This window comes from Camponotus floridanus, unplaced genomic scaffold, assembly GCF_003227725.1.
Source record: "Camponotus floridanus strain SB8 unplaced genomic scaffold, Cflo_v7.5 scaffold3, whole genome shotgun sequence".
Taxonomy (NCBI): domain Eukaryota; kingdom Metazoa; phylum Arthropoda; class Insecta; order Hymenoptera; family Formicidae; genus Camponotus; species Camponotus floridanus.
In genome coordinates, this window is record NW_020229436.1 from 2,731,840 (window position 1) to 2,750,371 (window position 18,532).

At 31.7% G+C, this 18,532-nt stretch overlaps 3 protein-coding genes across 3 annotated transcripts; 1 reads left to right on the plus strand and 2 right to left on the minus strand.

Annotated features, from left to right (window-relative positions):
• Positions 1-1,152: 1,152 nt before the first annotated feature.
• Positions 1,153-9,740, minus strand: LOC105256819 (thyrotropin-releasing hormone-degrading ectoenzyme). The gene is made up of 15 exons (XM_011267052.3): positions 9,490-9,740; positions 8,887-9,097; positions 7,843-8,181; positions 7,532-7,687; positions 7,039-7,347; positions 6,554-6,737; positions 5,867-6,289; positions 4,937-5,141; positions 4,374-4,627; positions 2,875-3,065; positions 2,492-2,656; positions 2,146-2,310; positions 1,911-1,983; positions 1,669-1,773; positions 1,153-1,348 (listed from the first exon to the last, which is right to left on the minus strand). Exons 1-15 carry the CDS (start codon positions 9,611-9,613, stop codon positions 1,280-1,282), a joined length of 2,973 nt encoding a protein of 990 aa, XP_011265354.1. The 5' UTR covers positions 9,614-9,740; the 3' UTR covers positions 1,153-1,279.
• A 3,936-nt stretch (positions 9,741-13,676) lies between these two features.
• Positions 13,677-17,058, plus strand: LOC105256821 (homeobox protein Hox-D3). The gene is made up of 4 exons (XM_011267055.3): positions 13,677-13,986; positions 14,533-14,834; positions 16,687-16,844; positions 16,921-17,058. The coding sequence occupies exons 1-4, from the start codon at positions 13,712-13,714 to the stop codon at positions 16,987-16,989; spliced, it is 804 nt and encodes a 267-aa protein (XP_011265357.2). The 5' UTR covers positions 13,677-13,711; the 3' UTR covers positions 16,990-17,058.
• On the minus strand, positions 16,983-18,376 carry LOC105256820 (MKI67 FHA domain-interacting nucleolar phosphoprotein-like). The gene is made up of 4 exons (XM_011267053.3): positions 18,164-18,376; positions 17,737-17,946; positions 17,552-17,660; positions 16,983-17,479 (listed from the first exon to the last, which is right to left on the minus strand). The coding sequence occupies exons 1-4, from the start codon at positions 18,260-18,262 to the stop codon at positions 17,235-17,237; spliced, it is 663 nt and encodes a 220-aa protein (XP_011265355.2). The 5' UTR covers positions 18,263-18,376; the 3' UTR covers positions 16,983-17,234.
• Between the last annotated feature and the right edge of the window lie 156 nt (positions 18,377-18,532).

Sequence of the window (18,532 nt, forward strand, 5' to 3'; positions counted from 1 at the left end):
GAGATTTTTTTTCAAAGGGTACCATTCAGGCGTGAGAAAGTTACCAATCAACTTCCCTCTCAGCAAACTTTACAAATTTAATCGACAAAGAAGGTATGAATTACTATTAGCGACTTCATTTTTACGAACATATTATATTGTGTAAAAGACTCCAAAAATACTGCATTAAAATAAAATATTTATTATAATAATGAAAAATTTAGTACGTGAAATCAAGCTGGTAATTTTTATTCAAGTTTAGCGCATGTGTTTTCTCCCGGTCGCAACGTGATCAAAAGTTAAAAAAAAAGAATAGAAAAAGAGAAGAGATGAATAGAATCGTGTTTCATTTTTGTCCAATGAACCGCATCGAGAGAGGCATATGTGGAAATAAAAGAAGACACCGTGCGGACGAAGAACCCCCCCTATGTAGATAGAGGGAGATTCTCTCGATGGGACCTTCGACTTTGGCGTTCCTGGCGAATCCTACCGCCGTGGAGAGTCCGTTGCACACACAGGTTACCGACGACCTGTGTGGCATGAGAACGGGGTCCGCTCTTCCCACATAATAAACGACTTCGAAGAACGGTAGTGGCATTGACCTGAATCTATTAGGGCCTTCGGTTTGGCGGTATTATAACTGCCCGTGAATCAATCCCTTACTTAGCAACGTTCCCTCCGACCACACGAAAGCCCGGCTCGTTACTGCCCGATTAGGAGCGGGGTTCCGCCGGCGCTTCTCGCGGCAAGAACTTCTCGCAACTTCTCCTCGGGGGATGCTGACGATATCCGCTCATCCGCGATGTTCTACCGATAACTTGGCAGCTGATTATTTTTTGTACAGATAAATTATATTCGAGCTTGGCTCAACGCATTGATATTCGAGGGATGATTTCGAAGGGAAAGTGTAATGTCCTGCGTCCTTTAATCCTAGCACATTTGATGCATTTTTTTATACTGTATATTATTTTTGATTACTATTGATTTTTTTTATCATCAATTTATCTTTCGTATTTCAAGAAAAAGTCTAGCAATTCCGTAAGAGCTTTTTGCATTTAATAATATTATAAAAATAGATATTCTTTATTTCGTAATTATTATCATTAATAGTAAAAAGTAGATATTTTCACTAATAATTTTCATTAATACGAGAGTGAAAATAGTTTCTTTTGGTGTCTTGGCATTAACATCTGCACAATTAAATGTTTCATAAATTATTTATGATTGTTTTGTTGATCTTTTATAATCGCATATACATATATATAGCTGACATTGATTCTGGCATGAATCTTTAACACAGTTAATTCTGCTTCCTGCAATATTTCGTTTCAGCGTGTCTCATAGAAATTTCCTTCAGTATCTTTAATGTCTGCAAGAAAATATATGTATTTAAGAATCAAATGTTAGCGCTTTGCAAACAAACTTTCTGTTCCTTTTAAAACTGACAACATAAACAGTTGTGAAGGATTTTTATCATGCGTGTGCCTTCTTACTTCGTCATGTAAATTATGATAAGTGATAAATACATCAGAATGCATTTAAATGTCATCAATTAATAATAATAATCTTCTTAATAACCGATGAAACAACGAAAATGAATTAAAAAACGGGAAGATTTTGAATCGCGTGAAGTTTGACTGTCAGATATGGAACTTCGTTTCACTTTCTGAATAATCAGAGACCTGTTACCTCATTTTTTTCTTTTTCGTACCACGCGACATTGATTCGAGCTCTATTAATAACCCGTCCGATCACAGTGTCGTATTTCTTGCTCATGCCTTTTAGTCGTCGTAGCTGGGAAAGAAAAAACGCCATGATTACATAATAATTCGGCACTTTTCATACCCACGAGATATGCATATCCGTTTTCGAGGAACACTATCATTCACTTTCCGATCCTCATTAAGTTTCACCACTCGCAATTTTCTTACCCATTCTACGTCCTCTTCTTGATGAATACGTTTCGCAAAGACATGGAATATATTGATCAGAACAACATTCGCGCTGGAATTAAAATAATGAAAATATTTTAAATATTAAAGAGTTGTAATTTGAATATAAAATGTATAGAAAAATTAATATTTTAAGAAATACAAATTTACAATCGTTGATAAAAATTTGAAATAGATGACATTATCATGCGTGTTTTTAAATTTTTTAACTTACTAATTATTATGTTTCTCTATTGCATTCGCATTAAACTTATCCCAATGTTCAATTAGAAATTCCATTGCAACGTGATACCCATATGGATTTAATACCACGGATGTTAGAGCATTTTCTAAAGCAAGTTTAGGCGTATTCTTTTGTGAAAATATCATAGGCAAATATCTGAAAGTATTTATGCTAACATAATTTATGATTCGCAAGAATTATACATATATTAAATCTCTTGTATATATTATATCTTGTAATTAAGAAAACATTTATTTAAATATTATATTTAAAATAGATATACTAGGATAATTTTTATATAAAAATCCAATAATTTTATTTTGTACATGTAACTTACTTTTTCAACAGATTCGGATTAACGTGACATCCTAATGCAAAGGCAAGACTTTCCTTTTCGTATACAGCTGATTCGTTATATCTCTTCAAGAATTCTAGCCATTGTTTATCCGTGGCAACTTTCATAAATGTACAATACATCCAACTACGAAATTTCTCTGGAACACTAATTCAATAGTGATTTTTCTTCCATCAGAATAGTGTTTACTATTAAAACATGTTTATATTCCTATCATATATTTAAAACTGAATAAGAATTTTCTGATTATCATTTAATATTAATATATCACGTCGATAACAAACAATAAATTGCAAAAACAACAAACTGTATCCGACATTAAATATAAGGTATCAATATTTGCAATTGCAACTGTAACTACTTACGAGTTTGACGATTCGCTTTGTAGCATTTTGTCTGTGAAATTGAGAGCTGTCCTTAAACATGCCCGATGACCTACCAAACATGCCGATTTCATTACATTGACCTCGAATTCTGTCCACAACAAAGGATCCTTATGAACCAACGACGGTTCCATTTTACTGTATACCTTGTCTATGAATTTGCACATCACCAACTGGAAGAAACGATTAAATTTGTGCTTTCTGTTCAGAAAAATTTCAATGTAAAGTAAACAAACTTTAAAAATAAAAATAATTACATTAATATTTTTAAAAATGTTAATTATATTAATATTTTTGAAGCTAAAATATATTATTGAGAATGAACAAGATGCAATTGATAGCTATTACATTCTAAATAGTGTAACTAAAATTATACCCGCGTAAACATAAAAAGATAATTAATTATTATGTAATTTAAAAATAATTTAAGTAATTTTAAAAAAAAATTTGTTTTGGATATAAGTTTGAAGCTATGTTTTCTCTTTCCTTCTCCCTTCATTTTTTGTATATTGCAGGATTTTATTTTCTTTATAAAAGAAAAAAAACCACAAACTGCTGCTACAGTTTAAGCGAATGTCACTCTCTCGTTTCAAGATTCCGTTTCACTTTTTTGCAAAACATCAAAATGTTCTTGTGAAATTGCGAGAAGGAAGGCAAAGTAATCGCGGCAGCGATATTTATCGCAACATTATGGAGATCTGCAGTTGATTCGCACAAGGAGTAAGAGAGTAATTCCATTTATTCAGAATTTACGAGCCATAAACCGGGTGGATTAAAACGCGAAGATACGCCGCGGCGTATTTATTTAATTTGGCACGTTAGGCTTACGGACACGGAGTGTCCAAAGAAATCGCGCGCGGGCCCGCCTCTTTACTTGCAGTGAGACCTTCCTCTCGTATATTTTTGCAATAATGGCTTCTGTGAAAAGGAAACTGTTACGGCAACATTGGTCGGCGCGAGTGCTTAATTAAATGTTACGTGCCTCGTATTTCGGTGCAAATAATGATTGAGTCCTCCGACCTAATTGAGAACGTCGAATCGTAACGATGGCCGATGGGCCGATGATCGCTTATATATCTGTCTCAGGGATAATCATACGCTTTATAATACCATACTTAAGCCTTAACTGCGCGTAATAACGACATAAGACAGAACTGCATAGTGAACAATTTAGATCGCGCGAGGCGGCATCGATTTTATCTCGTATATCTTATCGCGCGCCGCGGCCGTATAAATTAATAATAAAACATAATGTGTGCTCAAATTTTTTCCTTGCCATTTATGATCGTGGAAAAATTGGCAAATGAGTTGCAAACGTAGCGCAAATATCGCAAAAATTAGCGATTTCGTTTATTTATGGATATATCGTGTGTTTTGTTGTCGCGGAAAAATCATTGTTAATAATTAAGAAAGTTTGTTTTTATTATATGGATATTGAGTGCACAAACATTGAGTGCGACATTGATGATCTCAGATATTACTTCGAATATGCTCGAGTCCCAAAGACGGCTCTGGATGGTAGTCAATAAAGGCATCGCGGGTGTCCACAACATTTCTTCGCTTTCCGTTTCCAGTTTCTCAAGAATACTCCACATGATTCTTTTATTGAGCAGTCCAGCATTAACCATCGCAGACGAGTCGGTCAGCACTTGCACTTTTGCTACTTTCGGCAAAGCTCGGAAGGATTTCGTTAACAATTTCCAATTCTTTATATCGTAGTTGACACGATATAAAGCTATAAAATATAAGGACGATAAACTATTAACAGAAGTGTCTTGAATAATTTGAAAGTAATAAAATTTAAAAAATATTGTGTTATAGTTTGTGAACTATTAATCCCTGGACACTTAAATGAATAGCATTATTTTTAATTTAAGTTTCTAATATTTGCGAAAGCTCTGGAACATTTTATGTGTGAAATAAATATGTATGTAAATTTATCAAATGACTCGGGTATTTTCAAACTGATTAACATTGTCGGTGAAAATATCGCTCTGGATATTATCTTCTTAATTGAACGGTGGATGTTACGACAGAGTATTACCTGTTTGATTGATATTGAACAGAATCCAGTGATTGTTGAAAGTCGCCTGGCTAAGAGCAGTGTCGTTAATTTTCATGTGTTTCTTGACCATCCATGCCTTCGGCAAGGTATTACCAAATTGCTGTTCATTTTCGGTTGTCCATGTCAACGGGATATGCCATAACTCTTTGCTGGTACTATTTAGGCCATAATGATAAAATCGATTCTGAAACACAAACATCGCATAATTGAGCAATTTTTATCGACGTCCACTGCAAATATTTCACGGTTGTGTTTTACATCTATTTATCTATTATAATGATGGAGATTATAAGTTACGATATTTTCCTGAAAAAGTTATCTATAATGCTTATAAATCATTATGATTAATTTTAAATGTTTAAGTTATATACATTAAATTATACATATATAATGAAAAAAAGATAAATGATAAACGAAAAAATTATTAATATTGACTATGCAAACAAATTAATATAAAAATTATTTGTTTATTCACAATTATATTTTTAAATTACAATTTCATTTGCAATTTAACTTTTAATCAAAAAATATTTAAAATAAATATTTTAATTTCAAATGAAATTCATATCAACAAAATTTCAATACAAAATTCAATTATCAATTAATTCAAAATATTGAAAGATCGTGACTAAGTGTGTAACTCGATCGAATTTTCGGTAAGAAAAAATCGAATTTCAGATTAATCTCGGAGGATCTGCCGAGAGATTAAAATATACACAGAAGCATCCTATATAATTTATTCGTAAAGCCACATAATGTCATTTTTGTCTCATTTCATTGAAGGAATAACGATGATTAATATCGTCGTAAACACATTCCATCGATAAATAATTTGTCGTCGACGATACAAGGAAGAGAGATGAAGAAACACGCTTGTGTAGATCGATCTGCGATAAACATGGGGCGCACCTGCGTAAACTCGATCACACCGGTTTCACGATTCTGTCGGACGTGCAAGACAGGGAAGCCTGCCTGATACGTCCAAGTTCGCATAATGTCCTTCATGCGGAGCCCCGAGGAAGCCAGTAGCCCGTTCGCTTCATCGATCTCACCCTGAAAAGCGCTCCAGAGATCCGTTTGATTAGCGCTGCGATATGTACGTATGTAGCGGCGCACAGCCGACAGAAAGATCCGTTCACCCAGAAAATGATAGATCATGTGCGCCATGCAATTACCCTTGACGTACGACGTTAAATCGAAGACATCAGCGAGCGAGCTCAGTTCGCTCAAATCAATATGCAATGGGTGTGCCGTTTCATCGGCGTCGCTGTCAAACATGTCGCGGCATTCGATCAGGAAGCTGGTCTGCAAATCCCAAGATGCAGGCTCAAGCTGAAAAATCAAGGGGGGTAATCGCAGGATAATCCTTGAATAAATACTACAACGCCATGATTGCGCAATTATAAAAATTAATAATTACTTCTCGTAAACCATTAAAACGCGATAAATATAAGCTATTGTGAAAAATTATCAGCAAATAAGTAAAAAAATAGCAATCACATCAAATTACTAGAAGTCTAACAGAAAAATTATTACGTGAAAAATATAAAGGAAACGTTAACATTAATTTAAAAAATTAATTTAAGTATATTTTACCACGCTTAATGCCAAATATCCGAAAAATGAGGCGAATCCTTCTTTCAACCATACGTCATCCCACCATTTCGGTGTTACAAGATTACCAAACCATTGATGGGCGACTTCGTGCGCTGCGATGCTAGCAAATTCTTTTTTAACGTTAGCGATACCGTCAGCTTCTTGTATGAGGATGGAATCTTCTCTAAAAATATCAATGTAGCAATATCAATAGTTCCAAAGCTATATTTAAAATTTTGTTAATTAATATGTTGTTATAATATTACACATAAAATTAATAGTTAATAAATATTAATATAAATATAATTAATAATTAATAATTAATATGTAATATAATTAATATAAATATATTATAAAATTAATATTTAATAAATATATTTTATAAATATGTAACCATTTTTTTGAAGAAAAAGTCGAATCACGTTTGAGACGAAAAATCTTAGGTAATATACCTCTTATAAAAAAATTATTGCAAGTTTGTTTACCGAAATGTTATAAGGCCCCAATTTTCCATCGCGGAATAAGCAAAGCTGGGAACCACAATCGCATCCAATTTGTCCAATTCGTAATAAAATTCGGTAAAATTCTGAATTAAACGAAGCAATTTTGGTATTAAATTGCCGATATATTTTATATTATTTGCGACATCTTTTCTCAAAAATATCGTATGTGACGGTCGATCGGTGACAGCAATTTCGTAACTCACGAAATCGGTGACCATGAAGGCGACCAAGTAAGTGGACATTGGTAACGTCTTCTCATAATGGTCCCAAACATATCCTGGCATATCACGACTGAAGAGAAGAAACTGAATTAAATTGGAATATTATATATATATATATATATATATATATATATATATATATAATCAATCTTTGTGTGTAATTAAACGCGAATACATTATATATGTAAGTCTTTGCAGTAGTTGGATGTGCGATTAACAATGCGATATGTTATAAAATTGAATGGATCTCTTACATTTCTTCGGTGACATTTCTCATTGAATTCGAGTGCGATCGCATGTTGGATTTTCTGGCGATTGAAATGTGAAACGGCGTCTTGATCCACGGCTCGTCGAAGCATGGATAGGCTGTACGAGCGTAGTTGGGGGAAAAATTCGACACTGCTATCCATCTAAAAGAATATTACAAGATGAAAATATATATAATACATAAACACAAATTGCACTAAATGTTTTATTATAAAACGAAGAAATTAATGTCGATATTGACAGATAATATTAAAGGTAACAAAGTAATATTTAATATCATCTTTGCGTCAATTACTACCTGGTTTCATTAGTATCACGGTCGATGTATGAACTCCTAAAAAATCCCATCGGTTCCTCATGTAATGGGATCGTATATTTTACATCCAAAACGTAAGTCTCTCCGGCTATTAATAATTGCGAAAAATACACATCGATGAAATCCTTCTCCGTCTCGATGTATTTGTAAATCAACTTCAATGAATTCGAGGAACGATATTCCTTCACGGTAATATTTTGTATGAGAAGTTTGCGGGCATGAAAACGTATGTGTTTGGTCGAAATCTTGGAATAAAATTGAATTTGTGCGATACCAATCATCGTAAAATTTTTCTCCTCTAATATAGGCATTATTTTCAAGCTGCAACGTAAATTTTTCCAAAGCGAAGAAGATTACATTATGGAAGATCAAAAAACAAGTGGTATATTAATACACGTTAATTGTTTTAATTTAGATGTGCTACTTCCTATAAACATAAATATTTATCTCCTCGTTGTTATGATTGGATTCTAACGTTAATCTTAATCCGAACAAGCGAAGAGCAAATAAAGTTATGCGCTGCAAATATTCTAATTTATGTCTGCAATATTAATCATTCAGATGATTGACATGCGGCGCAGACAGAAAATTCAAATGTCAGTCTATCATTGCGACAAACTGTGTTAATTTTACAAACATTGCATATATTACTTGAATTCTATTCAGAGATTTAAAATTAGAGGAAACTTATTTAAATATCACATATGTTGCATAGATATTTTCTTTTAACAACAGCTAAAGAAATCTTTAATGGCGAATTTAATTAAATATACTTAATGCGCACTGGTTGGCACATTTAATTTGATATATTTGATTGAGAGAGAGAGAGAGAGAGAGAGAGAGAGAGAGAGAGAGAAAGAATAATACTGAAAACTGAGCGACTTATATTGATGTTAATACATGTTATAAAAACTGACAAAACGCTTAATTCAAAAATTGAAATAAATAAAAAAATAAAAAAATATCTCTTTTCTTTATTTCCAGTGCTTCAGTAGCAAGCAAAAAAAATATTCTGATTGTATTTACGTGTACTCCAACGGTAAAACTTGATCGGATAGCCTCTCCAAATAAGCCATTTTATGAGATTTTCCATCGATCGAGCCCCTGTATTTACTATTCCGCCGATTTTCTATAATCGAACTAACGAACCAGTAAATGATCATTGAACTAACGGCCACGCAGATGAATATCATTATCGCGACTCGCGCCCTCACGTGCCATCCATGACGCGATCTTCCTAAAGTATCATTCATGAGATTTTATATATATTTATTTTTGTTTGTAATAAAATAAGTTATACCAAAGTAATATATAATAGAATAATCAAAGTGTGATAATTTATTTTTAATTCCTCGTATATAATATTTATCAATATTATTTCAACACAATTCAACTACATTTAAGAAAAAAATAATTATTTTATGTATTGCGTTTTTTGATTAATCAGAATAAACTGCATTTTTACAAAATTTTGTCACTATTTACAAAAGAATTATATATAAATTGTCTCATGTGTCTAAATTATGTGTCATAATTATATTTATTATTATTCATTCTTAAATATCCCAAATTGTACATCGTATTTCTAATAACAATTTTGATAGGTTTTTCCCTACCCTATGCTATTACCTTGTGTTTGATGATCCTCCATTCTTATCGGCGAACAAGTGCTATGCTCCCACAAGATCTGATGAACGGACGAACATTGCCGACGAGTAACTAACGGCAACTGCGTCCGAAAGGCGGGAAACATGTCAAGAGTTCAGCCAGATGTGCCCGCCAAAAATACACCAAGAGAAACACTTAAACATTGAATATTATCATACATGTATATTTTACAGACAATTGCAATTCGTCCGAAACTCGCGAGAAATTGACGGGCGTCGCTCTGTCGTGACAAGCGCACGTTTCGTTATGCAATGAGTCAAGAATACACACGGGCAACGTCGTCATCTTGCACTTGTAATTTATAAGCTTCCGGTAAAGAACCGAGGAAAGGTTGGGATCATTTTAGCCATTAATCACCGTAAACAAAATTGGCAGAATTGGCCGGAAACCAATGAACCAGAAAAAATTCGGTGATTTGAAAATGTATATGAATATTGCAAAATTGACAATATATTTCAATTAATTAGATATCTATAAAATTCAGCATATTTCAATTAATCGCTCTCAAATCTGTTGCTATTTATATATAATCTGTCGCAGTAATCTCATAAACTGTGAAAATTCCTTTGTCATGACAAGAACAATGCATGTGTGTTTTCTTAAATACAACAATATATATCAATATATATATATATATATATATATATATATATATATATATTGGTATAGATTACAATTATACATAAAAATTATGTAAAATTAAAATTAAAATTATAAAAACTTAAAATTAAAATTAAAATGATTTTTAAGAGGAACAGACTTAAATTTGTTTTTTTAAGAAGATTTGAAAAAATTATTAAATTCAACAAATTAATTCTCACTATTAATAATCCAATATACCGAAGTAAATTTTTAATTTTTAAAAGGAATTAAAGAAAGAAAATTATATGTGCTAATTGTTAACAAGAAAAAGACCAATCGACATCAAGGAAAAAAAACAATAAACTTCAAGACTTTTGTGATATATTAGATTTTCGATTTAGTATGACTTTTTTAAAAATGAATAATTGTTTAGAGATTTGTTATCATCAATAATTTTTGCGTAAATCATCAACGAAGAGTTAAATCGTTTAGACCGCGATTGTGGATAATTGAAACAAACACGTGGGTATCTAATGTGCGCTTAATGTGCTGCGACTACTAGATATGTCTAGCTTTTGAGTTAGTTGCATGAGAATTCTCATTCGGCTGTTAATGAGAAAGCCAGATACCTATTCCAAGACTGCGACAAGTGTTCATTGTGGGATTTCGCTTTTTTTCATATTATGTCGCATGAAACTTGACTTCACGAAAAAAGGCTTGAATTTGTAAGATATTGTCCGATCTAAAATATATCTGTCATATGAAAGATAAAAAATTCGTGGGAAAAAGAGGATCCTATTTTTCAGAGAATCTTTCGAGCAATTTAATCATCGGCCGAATCTTTTATCAAGTGTAAATCCAAAAAGTAGTATTTAATTCTTTCATATTGATTTAAAAAATTATTTTACGTATCATCTACTTCAATGTTCTATAATATCAGGAAAATATTACGTTTCTAGACAACAGATATATATAATTTAATTCCTTGTGTTTTTTAAATAAACTAAAGCTTATAATTAATCCACGTTATAATTAATAATAATATTATAGTATTTATATAATCTTTATTAATTCTGTAGACTATTGATCATTTTCATGGATTTCCAATTTTTATTGAATATATACAGAGAATTTATGCGCTAAAAAAAACTAGCTGCAAAGCGTGAAATGCGGAAAACGCGGGTTCGGCGTTTCCATCCACCGAGACTGCTTGGCACCGATACGCCGTTAGGAGAGTGTCTCGTTTCAGAGAATCCTGCTTCCTGTGCCGAGAGCTGAGTGCTTGACGAGATGGTGGCCTCTCTGGCCGTGTGACCATCATCCTGAAAGAGGAAGCCAAACAATGCCGATGACTAATGGAGACGCGTGAGAGGTCGACCCCTCGAAACACAGCGTCGGACCCCGACTCGCACTCTCGCTCTCGCTCTCGCCCTCCGTGTTTTCTTAGGTGGTTTCTCCTCCCTCCTCTTCCCTTGATTGACTTATACTCCTCATTGATGGAATGATGGCCTTCCTCAATGCAACGTTCGACGGCGAATTCGTGAATGAATCGTTTCGAAGAAAAGAATAATTCGATTTCTCTCTTCTATATCTTCTTTATCGTTCTATTTTGATTGATAAGAAAATCGTGTGCAATCGCACTTAAATTCTCAACCCGCGCTTAATGTTAAACATGATTTTTCGTTTGATTTCAACAGTTAAACTTTTTATAAACATTTTAATAAAAAATAGGCATTTTCAATGATTTTTAATTGCTTAAATTGATTTTAAATTGCTAATTGTAAGTGAATTAATAGGCACATAATTAAAAAGATCTCAGGATGTCTGTTTTTACTTTAGCATTGCAAGAAGCTAAGTTATTTTAAATATGGACAAATTTCATTATGAACAAATTTCGTATGTAATAAATCAATTAAAATAACAATAATCAACACAACTCTTCTCAACTTCGCACTTCCTCTGATCAACAATTATGAGTAAATCCAAAGTACATAAGATTTCTCTCTTTCACTGAATTTATAAAATTTTTTAAATTTAAATTTTACTTTTAATTTTAATTTAATTTAATTTTTAATTTTTTCTTTTAATCAACATTTCGACAACCGAAACGAATACTTCCTTCCTTTCTATATAGCATGTCTTCGGAAGTTATCGTATTTCAAAATGGTGAAACTTGGATCATATTTTAACGTCATATTTTAAATTATTATAGTGGTGTCAAACTTAATTCTAATTATTTGATCCCAACAATTATATTAATATAATTAAAAATATTGATATTGATTGATGGTATAAATTTTAATTCAGTTTAGTTTATTCCATTTCAATCACTCATTAATGAAATTTACTTAAAAATTTTATGAAAGAAAATATATAAAATGTACTCTCTAAAAGTGAATCAGTGTATATATATACTAGTAGTATATATACTAGTATATATACTACTTTCACTAGAGTGACTGAAAAACAATAAATACTCACTGATTACAAGCAGTTATAAGTACAGCACTGATTACAATGATAATACACTGATTCACTTTTAGAGAGTATATTTTAAAATTTATTTAAATTTTTATAAAACATGTTTTAAGTATTCAGAATATGAAGATTCCTAATTATTTTTAACCTATTTTGATTTTAATTAAAATTCTACACTTGTAAAAATATTATATTATTATAAAAATATTAAAAATTTAGCGGCTGTCAAATAAAATAAGTCGTAAAAACATCACTCCCACGTGTCTAAAATTCTCTTGATTTTCAGCAAATGGTGGACAAGAGGAAAAAATTCGACAAGACCGCCTTCGTGTGTCATCAATTAAATTCTTTCGCGAACGCGGATTAGTCACTTTGACTACGAGAAACGATTCACTCGGGGATTGGACAAAAAGCCAAAAGTAAACGTGGAAGAAGCTTCCAGAGCTTATATGAAAGACCCTACTCCTACGATTCCAATAGTATTCTCCATGATGTTACGGCGAGTCTTAGGATGATGCTGTCACATGTGCTCGTTTGACATTTCTCAGTAGGCGCTAACACAATTCGCACCGAACCGCGCACGGAGTGATTCTGTGGTGAAGCTGTGTTCTTCCGATTTGTGTGATTTTCTTAAACAAATTAATTATATACGGTGTTTCCCAATTGTTGTACATGTTTAATGTTACACACATCAAGTTTTTGACACATCTTTGAAATTTTATGCGACTTTATTGAAAGATATAAAGGAAAAAGAGAGGAAAAAGTAAGAGCAAGAAGACCAAAAACAATATCATTAAAAATTATAAAGCTTATAGAAATGCTTCATAATGTCCGAGTGAGAAACATGCTTTCCAATTAAATATAAATAATTAAAAATTTACTTTCTTTTGAACCTTTTCTCTTCCTTTTTTTTCTTTTGAGATAAAATTATATGAAATAAATAGAAGATCAAGAATATATGAATAATTATATTGGAAAAGAATCGCGAATTTTGTTTAAATGTCTTTTTACTAATTTCTATATATTATCATATATTTGGAAAGAAATTTTATATATACACAGGTGGCATTAACATACGTGCCGAAAAATTGTCGAATCTTTATTTGTCTCATTGCTAGTCGTGATGTCGTGGTCGAAAAACACGATTACGAACAGCCGTCGAATATCCGACAATTTTGAATTACCACCGACACCGCCAACACCGTCGTGTCTTCACTTGGAAGGACAGAACCCCAGATCAGCGACAGATTGCGAGATGACATCTTGGTGTCATAGATGGTCCTGGAGCAATTCCTGTAGTGGATTTGACATTGCAACCGACGAAATCACCCGTCTACACTCTTCACCATATATCGCGAATTTTCTTCAAAGCACCGACTCCAATCAAAATTATCGCAGGTAAAGCTCTAAATTTTGCGTAAAAAGATTGAAAGCTGTATAAAATATGATTAATGGTACTTGACATTTTTATCAATATTGGAGAGAGTATTCTTTTATTTGAGCCAAATAAGAAATATTTTAAAAGCACAAAAACATTTCTCTTTTATTATTTTATAATATATTATAAAATAATAATATTTTAATATTATTTCTACTTTTATTTTATCATGTACTTTGTATTATATTCTGTATAATATTCTAAAGAATATTCATTCAAAAATTACTTCTGCTTTTATAAAATATATCACATTATTCGTGAGCAATTTTTTTAACATCATATATTTTGTTAAAATGATTTCAATTATAATAAAAATTATTACAAGAAAAAGAATATTTTCAAAATTTTTCAAAATTATTCTAATTTAAAACAAGAAATGCCATAATAACATGAAATTATCATTACCATACATCCTATATAATTTAACATAATTGCATATTTTACTATAAAATGTGTAAAATTATATTTACTATAATGTGTAAAATTATTAATTAATATTTTCAAAGGTGGGAGCAATATTTTCAGCAAGATATCACAGATTGTCATACGATAATCGATCCGTCGAATGAGAAGGAAGATGTGACATCTTCGAACGAATCCAAAGATTTATTATACGAAAATCAAGATGTGATGTCCTCGACAAATACAGAAACGATGTTTCGCACTTGGGAAATACCTCATTTGCAAAATACGATTATAAATTATGAGGATAAGAACAAGTATCAATTTTGGCAAGATTCGCAACACAATCAAAGTTGTGCGAATTCATTCTTCGGAGAAAATACACCTCCGCATCATCGAGAACAAGGTAACATATTTTTACTATCAATTTTAATTATATATACACGCATTCTAAATTATATCTTTTATAAAAGAAGAATTAATTTTGTTAAGTTGTATTAAAAATTACATAAAAAAATTAATAATTATTCAAAAATTGATTATCATATGTTGAGAAATAATTCTTATGCCATTTCTAACTAATATCAACATACTTATTTAATCGTTATTAAATATAATTTTTAATAGTGCTGTGCACAGCTGTGTGTGTAGTAAATTAGTTTAAAACATTTCGGATCATATAGCTTCGACGGATTTCCGATGTAAATCGTTGACAGTACAATTGGAAGGTTTATGTCTTTAGTGTCGCCAATGCGGCCATAACGGGCCCAGTGCAATCTAAATATTTATCAAATGTTTAATGTATCTCGAGCTGGTATACATCTTGCGTAATAAACGTCGTGGTGTGTCTCTTCCCATACTATATTATACTGCTTTTTATAATGTGACTTTCTATTTCTCTTTACATTCTGCTTAACTTGATGAGCAGCAAATGAATCTTTCAAACTGAAAAATTTTTCTCATTTTCTGACAGCATTGAATTGAATAAAATAAATATAAAAAATAATTTCTCACAAAATTAAAAAAAATAATCAAATATATCCTTTCTCATATTATAGCATTCATCAGCATTTCAATTAACTTCATTAAATATTAAACATTTAACTAAGAAAGGAAATCATATTCAACGATAGAAATCTAAATTAGTGTCCAACTAAAATTAGAATGTAATTTTAATTAAATCCCTATATTTGCTTCCTTAACTTAAATGTTATAAATTAGAATTATACATATGTGAAGAATGAAACTTTGTGTGAAATAGTATTTCTTCTTTTCGCTTGTTCATTTGAATCTCTAGCGATTAATTTCAAAAACCGGTAAGTCTTCAATTTATATATCTATCTATCAAAAGTCGAGTTTATATAAACTAGTCGCATCGAGATATAACTCGTAAAAATGGCGCACAAGGTCCTTGTCTGATGTATCGCTTTACTCTCGTAACTGGTTCATAGTGACCATCGATGCTGGCCACGCATTATACGAGAGATCTCGCAATTGACGTCAGCTAGCAATTAGAGCCGAGATAGCGGCACGGAAGCAAAGTTAAGGGCCTCGAGAAAGAAAGAGAGAGAGGAAAAAGTCTCTCATCTCTTTCTCTCTGTTTCTCGGTGGCCACGTGTCGTTGTGCGGAAGAAGCCGCGCTTCTCCAGCAAAAGCGGATTTCGCAAGTTGCGAGCGGGTGTAATCACGCACTGACGCATCATACGCGCGGCTATTTTCATCTCGGCGATAAAAAGTTGCCGCAAAATCTTGCCGCGGAAAACTGCGCGGCAAGAGGACGAGATGCAGCGAGATCGAGCCGGATGATGAGCGTTATGTCACCGTCCAGGAAGAAACTGGACCAATCTCTTAACGCGCTCTAGAGAGGATTCGCGTCTAAATCAGAATTATCTATAAACACATGATTTTTGTTAATTCCGAATCAACATAAGTTTGTTTCCTGCTAATTATAATTAATTATGAATTCTTTTGCTTCATTATATTATTTTAAATTCATAATTTTTAACTCTCAAATTTAATATAAATATGTAGAATTTTTCTCTAAATTTAATTCAAAATTATGTTCTTTATATTTATCTATATTTTACATATGCTCTCAAGAGCATATGATATATTCGAGTACATTTATAGATGATAAAAGCAAGAAAATTTTACTAATTAAATTGACGCTAGAAATCGGTCTTAAAAAAATATTTAAATTACAAATACCATGTAAATTCGAATAGTTTATTAATTTTTCGATTATTTGATGATTGCAGAAACAACGAAAAGGGCAAGCGAAAAGCCGCGGAAAGAGAGAACCGCATTTACAAAGCAACAAGTTCGGCATCTCGAATGCGAGTTTGCGCACAGTAATTATTTAACACGTTTGCGTCGCTATGAGATTGCTGTAGCGCTGGATTTGACAGAACGTCAGGTATATTATAAAAGATTTAATAAACAAATTAAAATTTCTATATATTCATTTATCTCGTTCAATCATATTTTTATAGGTGAAAGTGTGGTTTCAAAATAGACGTATGAAGTGGAAGCGAACAAAAGGAAGCACGACGAATGTATAGGAAACCGCTACTGTATCGTGATATATTTTTCAAGTATCGATAATTTAGTATACAACACTTAGATGTAATTGTACATAATGATAGATATCATTTATAGAAGTATTACAAATTTAATGTTTATTGTTACAAGTATAATAGAGACTTGTATTTACCTTATAAATTTTCATTATTCTTCCAATACATAAATGATGTACCACATATTTTTTTACAGTAATATAAAATCAAGTTATAACTTTCATTATTTGTTATAACTTTGGTACATCAATAGGTTGAAATTTTATATTAATTCCTTTCTCTTGTAGCTTACCTTCTAATGTAGAAAGTTTATTAAGTGATTTTTCAATGTAGCTTTTATAATTTTCGGTACTTTGATCACGATTTTTACGTAGGACCATCTTTCTCCTATTTTCTAATTTGGGATATGTATTTTCTGTCCAATTTAATCCCATGAAAAATCCAAAGTGCTGTTTCTCAGGTGGAATATATGTGGCTACAAAACACGTCATAGGAATATAAAGAAAAGCAATCAAATTAACATAATATAACTTAAACATTTAAATACCTTTCAATAATCTCCCACACATGAGATAATTATTCATACTTTCTGCTGCAACCTTTGCAACTTCTGGATGAAGGAATTCTATATAACCATATCCACGACTTTTCCCAGTCTACGAATAAAGTTTTTAAAAATAAACAGTCAAATTCTCATTCTCATAAAATAATTTACAACTCATTTATGCATACTCTCTTGGATCGTGCCACTCGTATTCGTGTTACTTTTCCAAACTGTTTAAAATAATCTTTCATTTGCTCTTCATAAAATCCATGAGGTATGTGTCCTACATAAACTATCCCTTTACGTCTCCTTTTCACTTTAAATTGTTTAGATTTAGATGTACATTTTGTTAAACTTGTTTTCTTTTTCTTAGCAGCTTTAGCTTCTGCTTTCTTTTTCTGGAAAGAGTATTCATATTAATAAATGTAACATATATAGCATGTAGTAAATACAATAATAAATATTAAAATAATTATGCATAAAGTAAATAAAAAATCAATAATAATAAGTAATAATATAAATCAGCAATAAATACACGATAAAATGGTTTGATAAATATAAAATTGGAAAATGTGAAACACATTCCACATTGTCCACTAAAAATTTATATCTAACCTTCAAAATATGTTGCACATTTTTAACAGCTCTTTCGAGATTATCGCCTGCTTTTGGCCTCGATATTTTCCGCACCGTATCGTCTTTTTTTACTTTCATGTTTTTCTCTCAAAATGCACGAGATTTATTTAAAACACAGGAACCAATTTCACCACTGCTTACCCTATATTATAGTGGACGAAGAAAGGTTATAGAAAGAGAGGACAAAACCAGAAAGATGCAATTTCATTGACGCTAAAAAGTAGCGTCAATCATTGGTTGAACAAAGAAGTAAGTAGTTGCTTCATTGTTTAACCAATGGTTGACGCTGCTTTTTAGCGTCAATGAAATTGCACCTTTATCTGAGAACATTCATGGCTCTGTATGTAC

Excerpts from the sequence above, each read along its gene's own strand:
- LOC105256819 (XM_011267052.3), bottom strand. The coding sequence starts at position 9,613 with ATGTTTCCCGCCTTTCGGACGCAGTTGCCGTTAGTTACTCGTCGGCAA. Across the intron at positions 5,142-5,866 it reads GTGTGATCGAGTTTACGCAG|AATCGATTTTATCATTATGG; the intron begins GTGCGCCCCATG and ends TTTGTGTTTCAG. Across the intron at positions 1,774-1,910 it reads AAGAAGAGGACGTAGAATGG|CTACGACGACTAAAAGGCAT; the intron begins GTAAGAAAATTG and ends TTTCTTTCCCAG.
- LOC105256821 (XM_011267055.3), top strand. The coding sequence starts at position 13,712 with ATGTCGTGGTCGAAAAACACGATTACGAACAGCCGTCGAATATCCGAC. Across the intron at positions 13,987-14,532 it reads TCCAATCAAAATTATCGCAG|GTGGGAGCAATATTTTCAGC; the intron begins GTAAAGCTCTAA and ends ATATTTTCAAAG. Across the intron at positions 14,835-16,686 it reads TCCGCATCATCGAGAACAAG|AAACAACGAAAAGGGCAAGC; the intron begins GTAACATATTTT and ends TGATGATTGCAG.
- LOC105256820 (XM_011267053.3), bottom strand. The coding sequence starts at position 18,262 with ATGAAAGTAAAAAAAGACGATACGGTGCGGAAAATATCGAGGCCAAAA. Across the intron at positions 17,947-18,163 it reads ATGTGCAACATATTTTGAAG|AAAAAGAAAGCAGAAGCTAA; the intron begins GTTAGATATAAA and ends TACTCTTTCCAG. Across the intron at positions 17,661-17,736 it reads GAGTGGCACGATCCAAGAGA|ACTGGGAAAAGTCGTGGATA; the intron begins GTATGCATAAAT and ends CTTTATTCGTAG.